Raw genomic sequence first — 23,356 nt, forward strand, 5'->3', positions numbered from 1 at the left:
AACAGTGACACATGTCTCCTAAAGCAATAAATAAATAGAAATTTTTTTTCTACCTTTGTCTTCTATGGTTTCTGCTTTCCTCATCTTCTTGTAACTCTCTTCCTTCCATCCACTGTCTGCCGTCTCTCTTCCCCTATATGGCATCTTCTCTCCTATGCCCATTCTAGAAACTGTATGCCTCCCCCTTCCATCTCTCCTTTCACCCCCATTGGTCTGGCATCTCTCTCCTCTCCTTCCCTCTCCCACACCTTTCTCTGCAATCCCTTTCCCTTTTTTCCCTCATTTTCCTTTTCAATTTATTTTCTGCATCTGTCTAGATTACGTTCTTATTACCCTCTCATCAATGTCCTTTTTTACTGTCTATCTAAAGCTTACCACCTCTTTCCCTCACCCCTCCAGTGTTTCCCTAACTCAATCCTTTTCTCCCCATCATGTACCCTCTTTCTCCAACCCTTCCATCTAGTACCTTCTTCTCTCTCTGTCCACTTCCATCCAGCATCTGCTCCCCTCTTTCTCTTCTCCCATTTCCTTCCTGCATTTGCTCCCTTATCTCTCCCATCTGCACTTCCATCTAGCATAGGCTCCCCACTACCATCCAATGTCTGCCCTTTCTCTCGCCATCCACTCCTCTTCAATCAGCATCTGCCCCCTTTCTTTCCCTCCAATATCCTTCTCCCTTTTGTCTCTCCCCTTTCTCTGTACATCAATTCTATCAGCACCACCCTTCCATACCACCCTGCCTCCTTTCTTTCCCTCCACCACTCTTCCATTCCAGCAATCCTGCTCTTTTCTCTCCCTTCATGCAGCAAAGTCCCATGATGACTGTAGCTGCCGGCTGCCAGTCCACCTCACTCTGACGTACTTGCTCTGGAGCGGATTCAGCAGCCGCATGCTAGAAGGTCCCGTGATGACTCATCTGCTGGCTCTGCTCCAGCAGACGCAGGGAGTTGTGGCAAAGTCTCGCAATGACTGCGTCTGCCGGGTCCACATCCTCCGACATAACTTACTTCTTCCGGAGCAGAGCCGGCAGACGAGTCATCACGGGACCTTCCTGCACCTTAGCGCGGCTGGGGTAACGTGACCATTTATTTTTTTCATCAAAAGGGGACATCTATTAATTGACTGTGTATCCTTTCTTTCATTTCTTTTTTTCTGCACTTAGGCCCAACAATTGTCCCTTTCTATTCCCTCCCTCCTTCCTTCCCATGTCCTTAGTGCCCCCAGTGCCTCCTTCCCCTGTCCATGGTGCCCCCAGTGCCTCCTTCCTGTGTCCTTGGTGCCCCCAATGCCTCCTTCCCATGTCCTTAGTGCCCCCAGTGCCTCCTTCCTGTGTCCATGGTGCCCCCAGTGCCTCCTTCCCATGTCCATAGTGCCCCCAGTGTCTCCTTCCTTTGTCCTTGGTGCCCCCAGTGCCTCCTTCCCCTGTCCATGGTGCCCCAGTGTCTCCTTCCCGTGTCCATGGTGCCCCCAGTGCCTCCTTCCCGTGTCCATGGTGCCCCAGTGTCTCCTTCCCGTGCCCATGGTGCCCCCAGTGCCTCCTTCCTGTGTCCTTGGTGTCCCCAGTGCCTCCGTCCCGTGTCCATGGTGCCCCCAGTGCCTCCTTCCCGTGTCCATGGTGCCCCAGTGCCTCCTTCCCGTGTCCATGGTGCCCCCAGTGCCTCCTTACCGTGTCCATGGTGCCCCCAGTGCCTCCTTCCCATGTCCTTAGTGTCCCCAGTGCCTCCTATGTCCCCCCCCCACTGCCTCCCAGATTTTGTCCACTCCCAAAGCCATGGCTGCCTGTCTGCCTACCTATCTCCCTCCCTCCCTGCTGCGCTAAAGCCAGCAGCTTGCCTGCCTACATCCTACCCTCCCTGCCATGGAAAAAAAAAAAAAAAGCACCTCTCCTTTTCCTTTCCCCTGGTCCGCACCTGCAATCTTACCTCCTCCCGCCGACAAGAAGTCTTTCCGACATCAATTCTGACGTCGGAGAGGACATTCTGGGCCAGCCAATCACTGCCTGGCTGGCCTGGAACGTCAGAATTGATGTTGGAAAGACTTCTTGTCGGCGGGGGAGGTAAGTTTGCAGCGGTGCGGGCCGGGGGATAGGAAAGGCAGGAGGACCCGGACCTGGCCGGCTGTGTACCCCCCCAAGCCATGCACCCGGGGCGGACCTCCCCCCCCCCCTTGGTACGCCACTGCTTCTCCCTCCCTATGCTGAGATTAAAATTGGCATGGACTTCAGGGCAAACATTTTTCCACTTTTAGTCTCAGCATAGGGAAGGAGAAGCATTAGAGTCTGTCAGAGCTAAAGTATCATGGAGGTCAGTCAGAAGCCATAACCTATGCTGAGACTAAAAGTGGCAGGGTGCTGGGTTAGTCTATTTTGGATTCTGGTTCTACTTTCTTGTTATTCCACCGTTGCCTGTCCTTTGTAGGTTGCTCTTCTTTTTGAAAATAAAAATTTATTCTACATAAAAAGTGGCACGGACCTCAGATTTTTAAGGATGTGTAGGTTTAGATCCACAAGGTCCGCGTTTTACCCCTTCCCGGCTCATATTAATATGTTAGAAACCTAAAGTTCTGTTAAGACTGATCACCTACAGTATCTGCAAATAAAACAGTGTAGCAGCAGCCCATGTTTGGAGCAGCAGGCCCAAATTCCACTGCTGCTTCTTATGACCTTGGGCTGGTAACTAACTTTCCATTGCATGTAGTACAAACTTTTCCCCCCCCCCCACCCCTTTTACAAAGCCACACTAGCAGCTGCTGTATGACAAAAGACCCAAAGCCCTTTAAATCTCGGCTTCAGAGCAGTTACCTCAGCGGCAGCCACTAGCACGGCTCTGTAAAAAAATTTTTTTTTAAAAAGGTGTGTGTGTGTGGGGGGGGGGGGGGGGGTTATAATATAAATCCTGTAGGACAGACCTGAGCATGTTAAAAAAAAAGAAAGATTGGCAAAGAATATAGCGTTTTTAACAAGACATGGACTTCTACGTATTTATTTACTGAAGTCAAAGGTAAAGCAGCATGCTTAGCTCGTGGAGAACAGATTACTGTGTTTAAAGATTACGTTTTTATTCTGATTTTTATGGCAGGGGGGAGGGGGGTCAATGATCACTGGGGGAGTTTGTACTTTGTGTCTGCAGTGGTTATCTGGTCTCTTTGGATAACCTCTGGGCACTTATACCTGTTTTTAGATTGCCTAAATCACAACATATATAAGTTCTGTCTAGGCCAGGGGTGTCCAATGTCGGTCCTCGAGGGCCGCAATCCAGACGGGTTTTCAGGATTTCCCCAATGAATATGCATGAGATCTATTAGCATACAATGAAAGCAGTGCATGCAAATAGATCTCATGAATATTCATTGGGGAAATCTTGAAAACCCGACTGGACTGCAGCCCTCGAGGACCGACATTGGACACCCCTGGTCTAGGCAGTCTCGGCAAACTTTCAATTATCGCTACAGGACGACGGTTTGGTCAGCCCACATCCCGCCCACCTCATGCCCTAACTACTCCTCGAAAAATGCCACTTTTCGCTCTGGATGCAGTCTAAAGGACTAAGATGCCTCTAGATACGTCTAAAACCTGTTTCAATTATTGGCACTTGGACCACCTGTCTTTTAGTCCAAGTACCAATTTAGGCAGGTTTTTAAGATGTATTTTCATTTCGATTATGTACCTCACAGAGAAATATAAAATCTTGACTGATGCAGAGCAGGCGTGAACATCTGAAGCTTTGCTAGCTAAGCTGCAAAAGCAACAAGGAGTTTTTACCAAGCTTTACACATCCAGGGATGGAAGATTAGGTTTATATCTTTGATAATCTTCCTTCTGTTAGTCCCTGGAGGATTCCATACGCTAGGTGTTCAATCCCATTCCCAACCCATAGTCTGGGTGTTGCACAAATCCACTTTTCTGAGCATATACTCCATCCCTTTAGCCTGAGAGCTAGTAAAAAAAATTCAGTTAAGTCCCAAAGCCAAGCAACTTACCTGAACAAATCTACGACAAGGGGTTAAGGGGAAGAATCCCCATCAACAGAAGCAATTGATGAACTGGTTTGCTCTGCAAAATATTAACAAGTGCTAAACAGGCACAAAGGCAACAATGTAGAACTAACCTGCAGTGTGTAGCGAGCACCCCAAGAAAGGCCTTTGGTAATGTGCATACTTACAGAAACTCCCCACAGGAATTGGTAACTGGCTGGAAAACCTTCAAGCCTGTAATGAGAGAAACCGAGGCAGAAAGGAGCAGGCTACTCCAAACAACTGAGTGAATACAGAGTGGGCGGGTCATATGGAATCCTCCAGGGACTAATAGAAAGAAGATTATCAAAAGTATAAACTTAATCCTTCATTCTGTTACATCCCTTCTGGATTCCATATGCTAGGTGACATACTAAAGCCACATTAGCTAGGGAGGGACATAAGAGCTTGCCCTCAAATCCGAAAGCACAGAATGGAAGATCTTCAGACTGCCAGCCGGCCAGATACTACTGACTACAACTTCCGCCTGCATGGATCCTCTGCCACGCAGTTGGGGGCGGGAGAGGCAGCCTGCGCCTTGAAACCTGGGTGGGTTTCAGTCCAGATGGACACAGCCTGTACTAGAAACCTGTGACAGGATCAGCAGACTCCCACGGGAAAGGACCCCGGGTAATTCAAGAAGGTGGCACACAGCAGGCTGATCCACAGATCCACCAGAGCTTCTCTATGAAGCTGCAGTCTGGCACCGCAGGATTGTGCCCTTTTCTCTGACTGGAAACCTTTGGGGAGGGATCTCAAGGAACTGAAACCACCAAGAAACAAACTTTAATCATAAAATAAAAATAAGGAGAGCAATTGCAAAAGACTTCTGCACAGACTGCTTATATGTACTAGCTCTCAGATTAAGGGGGTGGAGCATATGCTCAGAAAAGTTGTGGATTTCTGCAGTACCCAGACTGCAGGTTGGGATTGAACACTTAGTGCCTTTTGCAGTTTTGTTTTGTTTTTTTAACCTTTTTCATTTCAACATCAAGAATTACAATCTTGAAAAGAGATCAGAATAACCAACTAAAAGATACAAGAAAATTTTTTACATTTATACTAGAAAATTCAATCAACTATTCAGTCCACAAATTTAGAATCAAGAGAGAAAATAAATTCAATTAATTATACAATACCAAAATAGAGTAATGGCAACGAGTAACCCCCTCACAGCCGGTAGACAGGTCATTCATCCATGACCAACCCTTCTTTTGGCCCTAAAAAATCTAATAGCTGTTTGGGCTCAAAGAAAAGAAAATTTTTATTTTGATAGGAAATAAAGCATTTTGCTGGAAATTTAAGTAAAAAAGTAGCACCAAGGGCAAGGGCTCTCGCCGCAAAGCCAAGAACTCTTTTCTACGCCTCTGGGTTTTCAAAGCTAGGTCCGGAAAAATTCTAACATTTGAGCCCAAAAACATATCATTTAAATGACGGAAATATAAGCATAAAACATATTCTCTCTCACTTTCCAAGGCTAGAGTCAATAAGAGAGTGGTTCTATCTGTAACCACCTCAAAAGAACTTTCCAGAAATAAAGACAAATCAACATTATCTTTAGATTTTCCTTTAGGAGTAGATTCCCCTTGAGGTCTCTTAATGTCCAAGTAATAGGCTTTTACGATTGGAGGTAAATTTTCCAATGGGATGGCTAGGACTTCTTGGAAATATTTTCTCGCCATCTCCACTGGGGAGATGATAGGACATGTAGTAAAGTTTAGAAGTCTTAAATTATTCCTCCTAAATTAATTTTCAAAGTTTTCCAGCTTACAAGAGATGAATGATCTTTCCTTAACCATTTCCAATTGAACTGTCTTTACTTCCTTCAAACTTTCCTCTTGTTTCTCCAATTTCAACCTTGGAGTAGATAGACCCATAATCAGTTTTAATTGTTGACTCAATTTTAGATTGGCGTCCATGATGGATATGGCCTGCCATAGCGCTTCCATATCTATTGTCTCAGGTCTTTTCAGCTCCCCAAAACAGATATTATTACCTCCAGAAGCTCCTCTCACCTCTTCTCCATTAGTGCCAGGGGTTAGATGGTCAATGATGGTCAATGTCTCCAACACTGTCCTGCCGAAGCTCCAGTGCTGGAGTCCCTCCTCTGCTTGAGTCCATTCCTCCCACATCGGGCAGCTGAACTCTTGCAGCTCCCTGCACTAGAACACTTCTGGGTTGGGATGGGATAGACCTCTGCTCCGGGCTCAAGAAAGCTCGGGCAGCTCCTGCGCTGAGTTCGCCAGAAAACTCCTGGCTCACCCCCGAAGTGGAGGGGTTCTCCGCAGCTGAGCGGGAGAAAGCTTCCAAAATCGTTGGCTGAATCGTGCGCTGCGGGGTCCCGAGTGCCGGAGGGTTAGGACGAACGGCACCCTTTCTCTTCCCCATCCGGGTTAGAGTCGCGTTTCAGTGGTAAATAGATAGAAGGAAATTTGTCTCAACCTCGCTGCGACCCGCTCAGACGTCCGACCTCGACGCCATCTTGATTCTGCCTTTTGCAGTTGTACAATCACATTCAAAGTGGTTAACATACAGGTACTTCAAGCATTTTCCCTATCTGTCTAATGTGCCTGGGGGTAGTGGAGGATTAAGTGATTTGCCCAGGGTCATAAGGAGCAGTGTGGGATTTTAACCCACAACCTCAGGGTGCTGAGGCTGTAGTTCTAACCACTACACCCCTTTGTGTCTAACCACACTCTCCCCTTTATGATATCTCACAAAATTGCAAAAAATACCCCAAAAAACAGTAAGCCATTCGCTGATGGAGAGTTTATCAAAGAGTGTTTGGTGCAGCACTAATATGCCCTGAGGAAAAAAAAGGAGCATTTGAGAATGTGCCCCTCTCCATGTGAACTGTAACAAGAAGGATTGAGGACATTGCAGAAAATCTGGTGCTTCAGCTGCAAAACAATGTAGACAATTTTGCCTTTTTTTCATTGACATTCAACCTGACTTCAGTGATCTTGTTCAAGCCCAAGACAGACTAGAATTCTCTCACCGACTTTAAAAAACCTGAAAAACTGCAAATGAAGTAGACTACAAATAATCGCAAAAGCACTTATTACTTTTTTTTTTAAATAAAATTAATTTAATGCTGATCTTTGAAAGACTGCATAAACATGCACATTTTCAAAATTGTTTTTATGGATGTTGATTAAATAGTGATGTAATGTTGGTGTTTTTACTATGCCCTTTTCACATTTTCAAAGCCTAATCTTACCAGTGGCAGCTAATCAAAGCCATACAATTTACTGCTTCTTATATATATATATATATATATATTTGGAAAAATTAATTGTCCACCCCTGCTCTAGGAATAGAGAAATTATAGCTAGCTATCCTCTTCATAACCTCTAATTTCTTATTATGTCTTCCCTCATTTATTGAATTACCTGTAAACCGCGCCACGCTCTATCTTTATGGAGATGATGCGGTATATAAACTTAAGGTTTAGTTTAGTATCTGAATACAACCTGCCTTGGAACTAGCCCAGAAAAGGCTTAAGCTACATCTGAAATATTAAAAGAAAATCTCAACTAGGCAGAATAATAATAATAATTTTATTTTTATATACCGCCAAAGCCATAGTAGTTCGAGGCGGTTTACAATAAGAAGAGCTGGACAGTCAGCGAAAAAATAACAATAAAGTCTTTGAATACATGAATATTTGTAGGGAGGGAGAGAGACAGAGAAAGTAACAATATAGGGACATCAAGTACATGTAAATAGAATACAGGGATAAGGCTTTAATACAAGGTCAACTAATATTTTATTTATTTTGTATACTGTTTCTCCAAACTACAAGCTATGTATTGGTCACTTGGCATCTCTAGTGGTTAGTAGTCTTCTTCCCTAGTACCGTCTGACAAATAACAGATGACATCTGGCGCACTTTCCTCAAAGGCAGAGGTCTCCTTTCTCTCTACCGACGGCGATATTTTGCAGCTCCGTCTCCGACCGCTGGGGGGCGCCATATCAAGTCATCAGTCACCACTCCTGCAATGTTTGGGGTTTATTTCCTGCTTCCACTAGGAGCGCTATACTCGCGGCAGAGCCGTGCGCAATGGCGAAAGCTCTGCGTTTCCAAAGTTTTTTTCTGTTTCCGTGGAGAGCGCGGGCAGTTCCTATGGTGACGAGACGTCACTTCCCCCCGCCGGTGTTGATCGCCATAGCAACGGAACGCGGCGTGAAGGAGATTATTCTCGTTGCTGGCGGCGCTGCTTTCCGGATCCTCACATTCCCCCGCACTGAACACAAGATGCTGGCGAGGCGGAAACAACAGAGACCCCGGTGTCGGGAGGTGCTGGGGAATAAACCGGGCTTACTGGCCATAGTAAGGACTCGCTTTGAGGAAGGAAAAGGGGTGGGGTGGTGGCGAGCCGTGACCCTGGATACAACCTTAAGGTGTTAACGGGGTATCATCGGCTCCCTGGCACGTGACTGTGATGCGCGGGGCGGAGCTCCCGTTGCCCCAAGGTGTGATTTTAAAGCTCTAGGGGAGCTCTTAGCCTTAGGGCGATGCAAGAGTATTAGGAGCCACGTCAGAGAGGGAAGAATGAAGGGCTGTAGGAAAGTCCTTTGACAACCTTGTTTTCAGCATAATTTTTGCATAGCCACAGGAAGATAAAACCCATAAATGCTGACAGTACCTGCATTGAATATTTCTTAAGATAACTTGTGAAACCATTTTCTTTATTAAATTTTTGGTCACTTATTGCATATAAACATGTATACATTTATTGATCTCTTTATGTTTATGAATCTTTTGTATTGTAACAATTTGAAACAAAAAAGAAGAGGCATGGGTGTAGCCAGACACCCAGTTTTGGATGAGCAGATCTCTCCCTCTCCTGTCTGGGCAATCCTGCTCCCGCCCCCGGCTCCCTGGTGTCTCAGAATGCCATGCCCCTCTCCCGCGTGGGTGATCTGTCCCCCTCCCCGGCACTCTGGTGTCTCTGATGCACTCTGTTTGACCAACCCCACAACCTGCTTTCTCCATGGACAGAGATCTTCATAGCCACATACGTGGTGATAACACAGCTGGTGGAGCCTACCTAGAATATAGCAAGCTCATAAGTTGTAAGAAACTTATGCGCATGTGTGCCTATTCCCACCACTGTATCTAGTATATAACACCACATTAGACCCCCCCCCCCTCAGTTTTTCTTAGTCTGCAGTTGTGGTATGACCCGTTTTATTACTTTTCCCTTCAGTGAATATTTCCTCATCATTTTTACTGAATTCAGTTGGGCTTCAATTATTTTCAAAATGCCTGAAAAGAAACCGTTTTAAAATATGTGAACACTGTTCCCATAAGATGTCATTTACCAACCCACATAACATTTGCATATGTTTTCTGGGTGCAGAACATGATGTAAAGGCATGTAGAGATTACACTTAGGGCCGCCGCGTGAGCGGACTGCTGGGCATATTGGACCACTGGTCTGACCCAGTAGCAACAAATCTTATGTTCTTATGTTTACTGAAGCCAAAGGACTACCTCCGTGATCAAATAGCTTCAACGGAACAGAGAGCAGGAGAATCAACAGTCAAAGAAAATAAAACCTACTCCTGTGCGCTTCCCTCAATGGTCCTCTGCCAAAGAGCAGAGTGGCGGGTAGTTGTTGACAGTTCAAACATTATCCCAACTGCAAAAATGTGATTAAAAACCACCTAAAAATACAGATCCACAAAAAGGTTATTTCAAAGAAAATGCATATTAAAAGAAAAGGATCTCAGAAATCCACACCACAGACCACATTGATATCCGTTGGCTATTCGTGGATTATAATCTCTCACATCCAAAAGACCTTCAGTTTAAATTAATTTAATCCTTATTATTTTTCTTCTTATTTAAATATTTTAAATCCCTTTACTGTAATTAATTAAAAAAAACTTTTTTGTATATAGCAATAAACACTTATCTCATTCTCATTCATTCATACAGAGATAGCTCATAAAGCTGAACAATTTTATCACTGGGCTTCCTGAAACACTGAGAACCACTTGTATTTCTGAAGCATATTATGTACCACAGTTTATAAAATCAAAGGCACTCTGTTCATACCGAGGCAGCTAAGGACATTAATGTGGTCTGCGGTGTGGATTTCTGAGATCCTTTTACTTTAATAAAAATTGATGTGCATTTTTTTTGAAGTAAACCTTTTTTAGTGGATCAGTAGCTGTTGACAGTTCTCACCAACCTTTGAAGGAATCCAATATTCCACCTATCCAGAACAGGAAGTTGTTTCAGAAAGAAGGCAGTGGGGCCAGCGTGAGCAGTATGTATCAGTCAAGCTCACTGCTGGCGAAGATGGCTCTCTAAAAGGTGACAGGAGAGATTTTGGGAGTTTTGGGAAGTTTTTAACTTCTGGGGCTTGGGGATTCCCATCAACTACATGTAGATGTACTGCTACTGGGTGGATCTGAGACCAAAATGGATAGGCCTGGGCTATGCCACTGAGGAGAGGTTTTTACTGCCATGTATGTAGCTCTAATGCTGGTGTATGACTGGAAAAATTCTAAGTGTATTACTTAATTTTTTTTTTTCATAGAAGGGACTTGTTTCTTCCTGGCAGCTGTTTTTCCTTTTTACATTTGTGATAAAGCAAAGTGCTTCCATTCTTGCCTTTGCAGGAAGTTTAGTAATCTGTTCCAGATCTGAAATTTGTATAATTAATTTGGATTTGATCGGTTATCGAATCCAAGATGGCAGCAGCATAGAGGAATGCTCCTGCACTGAGCACTGAGCTGTTCTATTTTTCAGCAAAGAAATGCCTCACACGAAAAGAAAAGGGAATGTGCGGCCTGAACCCTTAGTGGCAAGTACTTCCCTACCTTCTCAGCGGTCCATACGGAGTTCCGTCTTCGCTTCGTCCCCATTAACTCCTGGAGCGCAGTTTGCTGTCTCATCGGTGGGAGGAGCCACTGAAGAGTTAGACTCTGGTAAGGAGTCCTCGATCTGGGAAACCCCAATCCAAGGAGCAACTGCCACGAGATCTGAAGAGGAGCATGGAGATCTGCGAGGGGTAGTCCAAACTACTCCCCAGCTATTGAAACCTGTGGCAATTACTCTGGAGAGCATTTGGGAAGCTTTCCAGACACTGAACACCACAGTATCAAGGTCATCACTTGTGAGTACTGTTGAAAATCTAGGGAGGAAATTGGATGGGACAAAAGCTGAATTTTCTATTGAATTAAAAAAGGTCTCTGACAAGACAGAAAAACTGGAGGAGTTAACATCCAGGATGGTAAAGGGAAGAAGTATCTTTAATAGGAATATTGAACAGATTGAAAATTTCAATCATGGCAAAATATAAGAATTTTGAATTTCCCTAAGTCCCTGGTAATGACTCACATGGACCGAAAAAGATTCAGAAATTTAGATGGTTGGTACAATTCAGAATTATTAAAGTCAAATAGGGATTTGAGGAAAATGGAAAGACAGTGGTTATAATCAGGAATCCAAGAAATTAAAGATGCTTGGAGATTAAAATTGAAGATCTATAAAAATATGGCTAAGGAAAAATGTAAAAACTTCTATGCCCAAAAAATGGTAATGTCTCTATTAATAGTAGGAACCTTTTTTACATTGGTAAATGATTTATTTGATATAGAGACCTTTAGTAACATTCATGAAGAATTTACTTTATCTGCGAAAAGTCTGGTGGACTTTTTCAATCTCAAAATACAAAAATTGAGATCTTCACTAACTGAGCCTGCAAAGCCCTATTGGTGTTATTCTATTTTGCAAGACTCTGATACTCCTAGAACCTATTTGAGTTGGAGCAAGTTTACTGTTATTGATTGGCAATTATTTAACAAATTGTACAATAAATATGTTAAATCTTATTGTAGACTGGACACCTGTCTGCCAAATGTCATGAAGAGTGTTCCAGTTACCTTCAAGGCCAAGTTGCTAACTTGGATTAATTTGCTATTATCCTTAGGAAAATTCCCAGTAGAACAAGGTCACATTATGATCACACCAATCATAAAAAATGCTAAAGAACCCTCTAATATAGCATCCAATTTTAGACCTATTGCCAGTATCCCTATTGCCACCAAAATACTGGAAGGGTTAGTAAACGCTGAACTTACTATCTATCTGGAGAAATACAATATTCTTCATGACAACCAATCTGGTTTTCGGGCAGGCTACAGCACGGAAACAGTCATAGCTTCATTGATTGATCACTTGCACTCACTTTTTAACTTAGGTTCAAGTGCTATGATTCTGCAACTTGACCTAAGCAGTGCATTTGATTTGGTGGATCATTCTATCCTTTTGTACTGTTTAGAATCCATCGGAATCTCAGGCAATGTCCTGAATTGGTTCCGAAGATTGCTGGGAAAAAGATCTTACAAAGTGTTAAAGGATGATAAACTTTCTTATGGCTGGGCCAACCCATGTGGAGTACCTCAGGGCTCCCCTTTGTCCCCTACCCTGTTTAACATCTATCTTGTTTCATTAGGTAACCTCTTGCAAAGTTTAAAGCTTAAATTCTTCATTTATGCAGACAACAACACTATTGTTATCCCATTAAGCTCCCTTATATCTGAGCTTATAAACTATCAATCATTTTAAATCAGATGGAACTCTGGATGGCTGCTTATAGATTAAAACTAAATTAAGAAAAGACCACATTTTTTCTAGCAGCCTCTAACGATAAAATCAAGGCTACTATGATACAGGTAAATGGGATGAATTATAATATTGATAAACATCTCACACTAGAAAAGCATTCTGAGTTGGTGTTTAAGAAAAACTTTGCAGTGCTCTGGAAACTCCATACTATTAAAAAATATTTTGACGAAGTTTCCTTTTGCCTACTAGTCCAATCCTCTATCCTGAGTATTCTTGACTATTGCAATATTATATATGTAGATGCTCCAAGAAAATTACCAGAAAATTAAGGGTGGGCCAGAACACGGCTGTTCGCCTTATTTACGTCCAAAAAAAATGGGAACACATCATCCCTTTCTATCAAAAACTCCATTGGCTGCCATTTGAATCCAGAGTTCTGTTTAAGTTCTCTTGTTTCTGTTGCAAAATAACATTCGGTATGCTTCCAAGTTACCTAAACTCTCACTTCAATCTAAGTTATAGATCATGAAAGGCATAGAGAGAGTTGAGAGGGACAGATTTTTCAGACTAGCGGGGACAACAAAAACAAGAGGTCACTCAGAAAAATTGAGAGGGGACAGATTCAAAACGAATGCAAGGAAGTTTTTCTTCACTCAAAGGGTGGTGGACACCTGGAACACGCTTCCAAAGGAGGTAATAGGACAGAGTACAATACTGGGTTTCAAAAAGGGACTGGATGACTTCCTGGAAGCGAAGGGGATTGCAGGGTATAGATAGAAGGTTACTCTACAGGACAGAAGCGAAAAGCGTATGTGAGTTTTAGGGTGGGAGCACGATCAGGTCCTGGACCTGAGGGACCGCCGCGTGAGCGGACTGCCGGGCACGATGGACCTCCGGTCTGACCCGTCAGAGGCAATTCTTATGTTCTTATGTTCTTATGTACAAACAAGAATTCTCGAAGATTGCATCTATTCGCCTATCCCTCAGTTAAAATTTGCCAGTATAAAAAGTTTTGTGAAAGAATCTTTGCCTTTCAGGCGGCCAAACTAAATAGTTGGCTTGCCCGGTGTGTGTTAGAGGCCTCTTCTTATCTGGATTTTAGAAAACAAATAAAAACTCAATTATTTACTAGACTAGGGTCTTAATACTTTTTATATTTTTTGCTATGTAAAATTTTCCACATTCTTTTTATACATTTTATAGTTTTATGTATTTCTCTATTTACTGATTTTTAATTGCTGTTTTATAAAACTTGTACTGTTTGTGTCTTATTCAATTGTTGTGAACCGCTTAGAACTCTCGGGTATGGCGGTATATAAAAATAAATTTATTATTATTATTATTATTGAAAAAATATTTGGTTGACATTCTAGGCTTTTCCTCTGAAAATATGCCGCTGGTAAATCGTATCTACTATTTGCCTGTTAAAAAAGAAATGGGACCTGAACTAGGGAACTTACAAACAAATCCTCCTTATCCTTTAAATGTAATGGATATACTGGAGTCTACTATCACTGAAAATACAGAAGGAGCGACTTTATTGGTGTCCTTTGTGTTTGAACAAGACGTTAACTCTGTTTTCAGAATGTTCTTTAGACAATCCCAGATATTATTTTATGGGAAAAAAGTCTGGATATTTCCAGACGTTGTCAGGCAAACTCAAGAATGAAGGAAGTTATTTCTTGCCATGAGACCCGAGGTGGTTTCCTTAATTGCTTCATTTCTGCTTTCTTATCTCTGTAAATGTATGATAAGATACTTAGGGATAAAATATATGGATAAACTTAGGGATAAAATATATGGATCAACTAAGTGCATTTATTGATATGAAGAAATTGGTTACCGGACATGTTTAGTGTTATTGAACAGTTAAATTTGAATGTGGGATAACTGTTAAGCCATTCCTTAATTTGTTTTCCTGAAATTAATCTCCTTTCTAGTTTCACTTGGATTCACTGACTATCGTTTTAAATTGAGGTCTAAGGAAGATTGTAATTTTTCCTATTTTTTAGTTAATTTCTTGCTTAAATTTCTTTATTTCCCAAACAAGTTTGTACTTGGTTATAATTTCTAAATGAAAATAAGTTCTAAATAAAAATAATATATATATATAAAAAAAAATAAATTTGGATTTGATGCTCAAGACAATTTTTCAGGCAGCTGTGATCTCTGTGAGATGGGTCTCGGAACGCCATGCTCTTTCTTATAGGGAGCCTTTTCTTAAAATCTCTGACACTGGTGTCTCTTGGCATACTGTTCCTTCCTTTCTGCCGAAGGTAGTTTTGGTGTTTCATGTTAATCAGGAAGTTTGCTTGCCAGCGTTTCAGTCCACAGATTCCAAGAAGCAGGACTGGATTTTAAAGAAGTTGAATGTGAAAATAGCACTTCTTCAATATCTGGTGGTCACCAACGAGTTTAGGGTCTTTGACCATATTTTTGTGTTGACTAATCCAACTAAACTAGGTGCACCAGCTTCCAAGGCCATGATTTCCAGGTGGATCTGAAGGGCCATTTCTTCAGCATATATTGTTTGTGGGAAACAGTCCTCTGATTCTGTGAGGGCATATTCAACCAGAAGTGTAGCTTTGACGTGGACGGAAGCTAGGGCAGTCTCTCCAGTGGAAATTTAAAGGGCAGCGACTTGGTCCACTCTGCATACATTTGCTAAATTTTACAGAGTGGATGTGCCAGCAAGGGAGGACTCTGCCTTTGGGTCCTCAGTGCTACGTGCTGGCAAAGTCATCCTGTCCTAGATTTCTTGGGCTGCTTTTGTACATCCTGCTTGTCCAGAATGACACATCTATTGCACTGGAAAAAGAGATTAGGTTCTTACCTTGCTAATATCTTTTCTAATAGATATATGTGTCATTCTGGACCCCCGCCCTGTTATTCTTGCGCCTGCCTACTGTCTCATTCCAATTGTTTTTCTCCAAGTATGTAGCTTGGATGTCAGTCAGTCCTTTGGACCATGAAGAATATTGTATTTCTAGCATTGGTAGGGGTACTACCTGAGCTCCTCGATGTTTGATGGTTCTCAGTTCATATCTTAGTTGTTTTAGTAGATCTGTTTGTTGGGGATGGTTTCCCTTTTCTCTACTTCACCTAATTTCGGAAGAGCCCTTGCTTGCTTGGGAACTAACTGTAGATGGCAGTAGAGCTCTCAGTGAAGTAGGAAGATTACAGAAAAAAATCTGGAGTGGATTCCTTCTACAGAGGCTTGTGGCCTGGGGTAATAACCCACTTGTCCAGAATGACACACCTATCTACTGGAAAAAATATTAGCAACGTAAGAACCTAATCTCTTTTTACCGTGGGCCAATGAGGTAAATGCTCTAATGTTCATTGAATTCCTATGAGCATTGGAACACTTACCTTGCCAGCCCACGGTAAAATGCTCTTACACTGCTAAGTAAAACCCAGCGTTTGTGTATAACTAATACTTGTTGCATCTTTTCCTATCCAAAAGATTTTATGGGACACTAATCTCATTAAAAACCCCACTCTTTAAGTCAACTGTATGGAAAGTTCTACTGAAAATACTGTATAAAATGACAATAAGCTTCCTGAAACTTATAATTTGTAATATAGACACTAGTAATTAAGGCAAGCTCCTATGTGTAAACATCAACATTTGCACAGCTAACTTTGGGTGATTTGGTTTAATTATTTTCCTTCATTTGCTATCTCATCCCATAATTGCTTTAGTAATTTTGCTCCCCTTAGCTATCCCAGATCAACTATTTTTATGCTAGACTATAGCATTAGGGATAGATCCTGCTTGGCAGCCAAACTCCTTCTCTTCTGATGTGATTACTGCATCTGCAAAATGGCTTCACAACATCCTGTTATATTTAGCAAACACATGTTTCCCTTTGCGCAGAGAGCCGTTCTTCCTTCATCCAGGCCACATGAGGCTGAACTTCTTCATGAACGAAAGAAAGAATTAGAAAGAAACGAGTACAAAGCTGTTGTGAAACAGAATAAATTTAAAGATGCTGTTAGTCATTGGGAGTTGCTCACTGACCATAAAGTTATCCACAGCACAACACAGAGGAAGGTCCAAGAGGCAATGCAGCAGTACAAAATGGGAACTGATGAGAGGCGACAGAGGTAAGATGTTTCAGCCTATAGTCAGTTGGTTAAGACTAATTTATGAGGGCCACTAGTGGTCTCTTTCACTCTTTATAGTCCCTGCCCTAATGGCCTCCCTTTCCCTTCTAACTTTCCCTTTCTCTGCAGTGTCCTCTCCCTGCTTCTTTTACCTTTTTATCACCATCACTCTGATGAACTCTACTAACATCACAATTACTTTAAAACTCCTGGACTGGCTCATTTCTTTATTTCCAGCAAGATCGGTGTTAACCAGGCTAGTGAGTTTTAATAATGGTCTTGGATCCAATGTTAAATACAGGTACAATCATGTGAAAAAATTAGGACACCCCATGAAATATTCAGTTCTTTCTTAAGAAATGTTCACATATCGATGTCAAAATGTTTTTTCTATTTATCTCTGGAAAAGAAAGTGATGTAATTGCAAGTAAACAACAAAAATTTTTCTTGATTTACTCATGAAACAAACGATACCCACAAAAATGAGGAATAAATTAGGACACCCTACACCCTAATAGCTAGTGTAACCCCCTTTGGCTGAAATAACTGCAATGAGACGTTTCTGGTAGCCATCTACCAGTATCTGACATTGGTATGAGGAAAGTTTGGCCCACTCCTCAATGCAGAATTCTTTCAGCTGTGAGATTTTTGAGGGGTTTCTTGCATGTACAGCCTGTTTCAAATCACCCCAAGAATCTCAATGGGATTAAGATCAGGGCTTTGACTCGACCACTCCAGGACTCTCCATTTCTTAGTTTTCAGCCAGTCTTTGGTGGATTTACTGGTATGTTTTGGGTCATTGTCGTGTTGCAGGGTCCAGTTCCACTTCAGCTTTAATTTTCTTACAGATGGTCTCACATGTTCCTCAAGCACCCTCTGATACACAGTAAAATTCATGGTGGATTCTATGATGGTGAGCTGGCCAGGTCCTGCTGCAGTAAAGCATCCTCAAACCATGACACGTCCACCTCCATGCTTCACAGTTGGTATGAAGTTCTTTTCCTGGAATGCTGTATTAGGTGTATGCCAAACATGTCCTCTTTTCTGGTGTCCAAATAATTCAATTTTAGTCTCATCTGTCCATAGAACACTATTCCAGAAGTCCTGGTGTTTGTCTATGTTCTCTCTGGCAATCTTCGGTATGGCCTTCATGTTTCTTTTAGAGAACAAAGGTTTCCTCCTTGCACACCTCCCATACAAGTTAAATTTGTGCAGTCTCTTTCTGATTGTAGAGGCATGAACTTTCACATCAACAGTAGCAAGTAGTATTGTTGGGAGGGAGGGAGGGTTAGGGGTTTATATATATACAATTGTTATTTGACTTGATGGATTTTTCAAGTGTTGTTTATGAGACTATGTATGGTTCTTTTTTCTTGTACACTTGTTGAACGATTAAAAAGGAATAAAGAATTTAAAAAAACAAAACAGTAGCAAGACCCTGTTGTAGGTCCCATGATGACAGTTTAGGGTGTTTTGAGACTTCTTTTAGCATCTTAGAAACATAGAATATGACGGCAGAAAAGGGCCTACGGCCCAACAAGTCTGCCCACTCAAATAACCCTCCCCTCTAAGTTCCTCTTTGAAGTGAGCCCACGTGTTGATCCCATTTGATCTTAAAATCAGCCACGTTACTGGCCTCAACTACCTGAAGTGGAAGATTATTTCAACGGTCAACCACTCTTTCGGTTAAGAAGTACTTCCTGTGGTCTGCTCTGGGGATCAACTTGCTTGGACGGCCAGACCTGGGCATGTTGGCAGTTGTTTGGAAAGTCCTCCATTTGTACACTATTTTCCGGACCGTGGAATGGCTAATGTCAAATTCTTTCAAGATCTTTTAAATTCCTTACCAGACTTATAAGCTGCTACAATCTTCTTTCTAAAGGCCTCAGACAGCTCTTTTGATCTCACCATGGTGTTCACTTTCACCGCAGCAGTCATGAGCACACCAAACTAAATGTCTGAGATTTAAGTAGGGCAAACCTCCTTCAAAATGCTGAGTAACAATGTTCTAATCATGTGGACCTGATGTGATACATCTGTGTGTGATTTGAGCCACTTTAAAAGTGGGAGGATATGTAGTGGTGTCCTAAATTATTCTTCCGTTAGAATACACATTTTTGTGGATATCTTTTATTTCTTGAGTAAATCAAGGAAATTGTTTGTTGTTTACCTGCAATTACATCACTTCCTTTTCCAGAGATAAATAAAAAAAGATTTGACATCGATATGTAAACATTTGTTAAGAAAGAACTGACTATTTCATGGGGATGTCCTAATTTTTTTCACATGACTGTAGATGCTTCTTTAAACTTTGCTCATCATGGAGAAAGGGTGTTGAAGATAAGGTGATAAAATAGCAAGTAGTGAAGTTCTGGATATTTGGTCACTATGAGCTACTATAGTTGTTTCACCTCATTTGCTTAATCATCTCTGATTGAATGTGACATCTGTTGCCAGGAGTATAATGGATGCCTACATGGCCTCTGAAATACAGAGGGGAATTGAAGTGCTTGAATGTTTCCCCTATACAAGGATATTCCAAAGGATACCCAGTTGGGTCATTCCATGTCAAGTAGTCTAGGCCTCCCCACCTGACCATCTCAGAAGTTGATGAAATTTCTAGTGAAAGTACAATAGGACATGCAATGAATATATGCAGAGTCTTAGAGCTGGATCTCAAATTCTTCCAAAGCTAGGAGTCTCATTATTGGGGCAATTTTTTCATTCCATGGAAAATAGTTCCAAAATGTCAACTTTTGGTTCAGATTGTTGAAAGGATAGTTGCTTGACCAAGCTAAAAGTCATATTTCTAGTACAACTGTTTTTGCTGAATCCAAATATACAACTCAGATGATTGGTGCATTCTTTGCTTTATCACTGAGGAACCACAAAGCTGATGAAAAAGCTTGTTGTGAAATGCATAGGCAAATATGTGACACAACATAGCTCTTGAACAGAAAGCACAATAGGGCTCAGATTTTAGGAACTGGAAAAGATAGCAGTGAGTAATTGCCCCAGTAAACTTTTAGGGCTCCTTTTACTAAGCTGCGCTAGGGCATTAATGCGTGGAATAGTGTGCACTGAATTGCCGCGCACGCTAGACCTTAATGGCAGCATTGAGCTGGGGTTAGTTGCGTGGTGTAGCGCGCGGTAATATCCTGCGTGCGCTAAAAATGCTAGCACATCTTAGTAAAAGGAGCCCTTAGCCACAATATGCTTTTCTTTTCTGAGATATATCTTTATTAAGATTGATGAAAAAAATTATGCAAATTCTAGCTATATTTAATGTCATATATCACAGCTAAGTAAACACCAAAAAGTCCAACAGGACAGAGAACCCACGGATATATCACAGCTATACATCCTCCAATCTCTTTCTTGCACCATTTGAAAGAGCAATTTTTTGGCTGCAAAACTCACCAAGCCACGTTTTTGACCCGCTATTCTTAATAGCTTAAAATAGGCCTGAAAGTGCACCAAGGTTTCAGCCTGCATTTAATTTTAAACTATGTGGGAGATGTAGACAGGTACTGGACTAATAAGAGAAACTTTGAATTGGAAATTTGTAGCTTTCTAACAACTGTAAATTTTTATTAGGATGAAAAATTAATATGATCAAAGAACAGTATGGTGAGGAAAGAGTAACAATTTCAAAGACAAATTGTGCTTTACAATCACTTCAAATGCTGTTCATCGTACAGCTAGCCTGAGTGCACAGCCATTGGCAGTGTTTCTCATGTCCCCCCCCTACCGGGTCTCACACAGCCGTCGGCAGCGCAGCATTCACAACTTGCTTCTGCTTGCTTTGGTCCTTCTTCGCTGCCTGGTCCCACCTACTTTCTGTTTCCGCGAAGGCAGGACCCAGCAGCGAGGAAGGCCCGAAGCAAGCAGGAGCAGCGAGTTGAAGCCTCCCTCCCTCCCCTATCTTCCTTCAATGCCGCCCTAGTCAGGAAGCGACTTCAGCCATGCTCCGGGGGCTCTAACACTGTGCTTGCCGGCTTCACTTCGCCTCCCTCCCCCCATTTCCGATTTCAGAGGAACAGGGTTGGGAAGCTGGCAAGCACAGCGTAGTCAGAAGTCAGCCGGCGTCAGAAATCAAGAAATCAGTTGAGGTAGGCACTGCGCATGCGCGGGCAAGGTGCCACGGATCACGGACCTACCACTTTGAAGTGCACATGTGCTCTAAGGGAATTATTATAGCAGATAAACTTGATGTTGACATCCATATTAATTTCTGTTACTTCCCTTCTGGATTCCATATGCTGGATGTTGAATCCCAACCCGCAGTCTAGGAGTTGCAGAAATCCACAACTTTTCTGAGCACATGCTCTAATCTAATCTAAACTTTCGGTTTATATACCGGATCATCCTCTAAACAATAGAGGCTCAGTTAATGCGATATGGCCCATTTTGTTAGAAAAATAACCTTTACTAAGTACACAATTGACCATAGTTGTTTTTTTTTTTTTTTGTAAATTATCTTTATTGTCAACAGCAAAGGAACACACAGCCACGAGTGAAACATCAAAAAGCAGAGCATCCAAAAACAGTACAGGATATCAGAACAACAAAGAACCGCAGTACAAAAATCCCATGTGTGGGTTCCCCTCACAATTGACATTTTAAAATACCAAACCCCACCACACAAACACACGCCAATCCCATTCACGCAACCCAAACCACAACAATCAGTCCCCACACATACCACTAGACAGCCAAACATCCAAGCAACCCAATCCTCCCCCCCTACATCCACACCGGTGCAGCCACCCGAGAAAGATCAAAAACAAAAACAGAAGCAAAAGCAAAAGCAGAAACAGGAAGACAGAGGGAGAAAGCGCTACCCCCCCACTAGGAACCAAATCAAGAAGAGGAAGACATGCCCTCCGACTCCAAGCCGGAGCAGAGCTGTAACACCTTCTGCCACAGCTCCCGATAGCATCAGTGAATCAAACTCCCAGCCTTGGGAAGACGCTGAAGCTCATAGCGCCCCACCATAGCCAACCGATCCAGCCAATGCGGAAAGGATGCAACAGACTCGTCCACCCAGTGCTGCAACAGGAGCTTTTTTACTACCAAGACAGCCATGTAAAGAACCCTGCGTTGAGGGAGCGTGAGCCCCCCCTCAATCAATTCACGCTGATCCCCCAAGAGCAGAAACCCATAAGACCATGGTACAGCTCGATGTAGAAGGCGCTCCAAAAAGGGGAGAACCTGCAGCCAGATAGCAGAAGAAGGGCACTCCAAAAAGTGGTGAGTTAGGGTACCCACGAAACGCTTACATTTACCACAAACTGCGTCCTCCCATAGGCCCATACGAGCTCCCTGAGCCCGAGATAAATAAGCCCGATGCAAAATTTTAAATTGCATTTCCCTAAAGTCCGTAGAACCCCCCATGGCGTGCACGGTGGCAAAGAGATCAAGAAAGGCCTTACGGTCCAATGCAATACCGAGCTCCGATTGCCACCGGGAGGCCAAACGGTCAATAGATCCCAAATCCGAAGCGGCCTTCAGAATCCGATACCAAGTAGCCAATTTGTTGGAAGCTGGAGAGACCTGAAAAAACTGAACATCCAAGGGACCACTGAGCCAAGCATCCCCCCATCGGCGGTCAAGAGAGAAGTAATAATGCCGGGCCTGGAGATAAGCCCAGAAGTGAGTCCTAGGCAAGTGCCAGTGGGTCTGCAGCTGTTCAAAAGAAGGAAACCGCCCCCCCCCCACGGAGACAATATCATGAAGTGTTCTTCCCCCTCTCTGCTCCCACTGCCGGAACCAGGCGTGTCCCACTCCAGGCGGGAAGTCGGAGTTCCCATATAACTGCAACAAAAGAGATGCAGCCGGAGATTTCCCCTGCCGCCGTCTCCACCACCGCCACGCCCGCCTCATAGGCAAGAGATATGCAAACTTAGCCCCCCCTCCCGGTATAACCGACAATGGGATATGTAAAAGAGACAAGACCGAATGAGGGGCACACCACGACTCCACCCAGCTCTGGGAAGAGAACCTATAACACCCCGACCATCCTTCATGGATAAAGCGGAACAAAGCGGCCACATTATAATAACGAAGATCAGGAAGGTTTAAACCACCCCTATATTTATCCAAGGCCAAGGTAGCAGAGCTAATCCGGGCCCGCTTATGACGCCAAACAAAAGAGGAGATAAGCGAACGAAACAGACGCACCTCCTTAGCATTAACCCAGAGCGGGATAGCCTGCAACGGATACAAAATCTTGGGAAGGAGGACCATCTTAGTCAAAGCCACACGACCCCAAACCCCCAGGGGAAGTTCTCTCCATTTCTCACACAAATGCCGAATCTCCTCCAAATGACGGAGCACATTATAGCGATACAGAAGCTTGAGATCAGGACTTAAATATACTCCCAGATATCGCATCGGCCCCTTCACCGGGGGAATCTCAAGGCTCGCGTGCCAAGCCTCCACTCGGGTAGACCGCAAAGGAAGAAGTTCAGATTTATCACAATTAACTCGCAGCCCAGAAATATCGCCAAAGGAGCGGACCAAGGCGAGAACCCGCCCCAAATCCCTCCGGGGATCATCCAGATAAAGAAGAATATCATCGGCAAAAAGATTAATGCGACTCTCCTGTTCTCCAATATGAATGCCCCGAAGATCCGGATCAGCTCG

The 23,356-nt window shown here is 42.9% G+C and overlaps 1 protein-coding gene across 1 annotated transcript in view; it reads left to right on the forward strand.

Moving 5' to 3' along the window:
• The first annotated feature begins 8,059 nt into the window (after positions 1–8,059).
• Positions 8,060–23,356, forward strand: part of CFAP53 (cilia and flagella associated protein 53) — an 87,215-nt gene continuing 71,918 nt past the window's right edge. Inside the window, exons 1-2 of the mRNA XM_033934567.1 lie at positions 8,060–8,344; positions 16,479–16,708. Of these exons, the coding sequence (XP_033790458.1) occupies positions 8,075–8,344; positions 16,479–16,708 (500 nt within the window). The 5' untranslated portion in view covers positions 8,060–8,074. The remainder of the gene's footprint in view (positions 8,345–16,478; positions 16,709–23,356) is intronic.

This window comes from Geotrypetes seraphini, chromosome 1 (assembly GCF_902459505.1).
Source record: "Geotrypetes seraphini chromosome 1, aGeoSer1.1, whole genome shotgun sequence".
Lineage (NCBI taxonomy): Eukaryota > Metazoa > Chordata > Amphibia > Gymnophiona > Dermophiidae > Geotrypetes > Geotrypetes seraphini.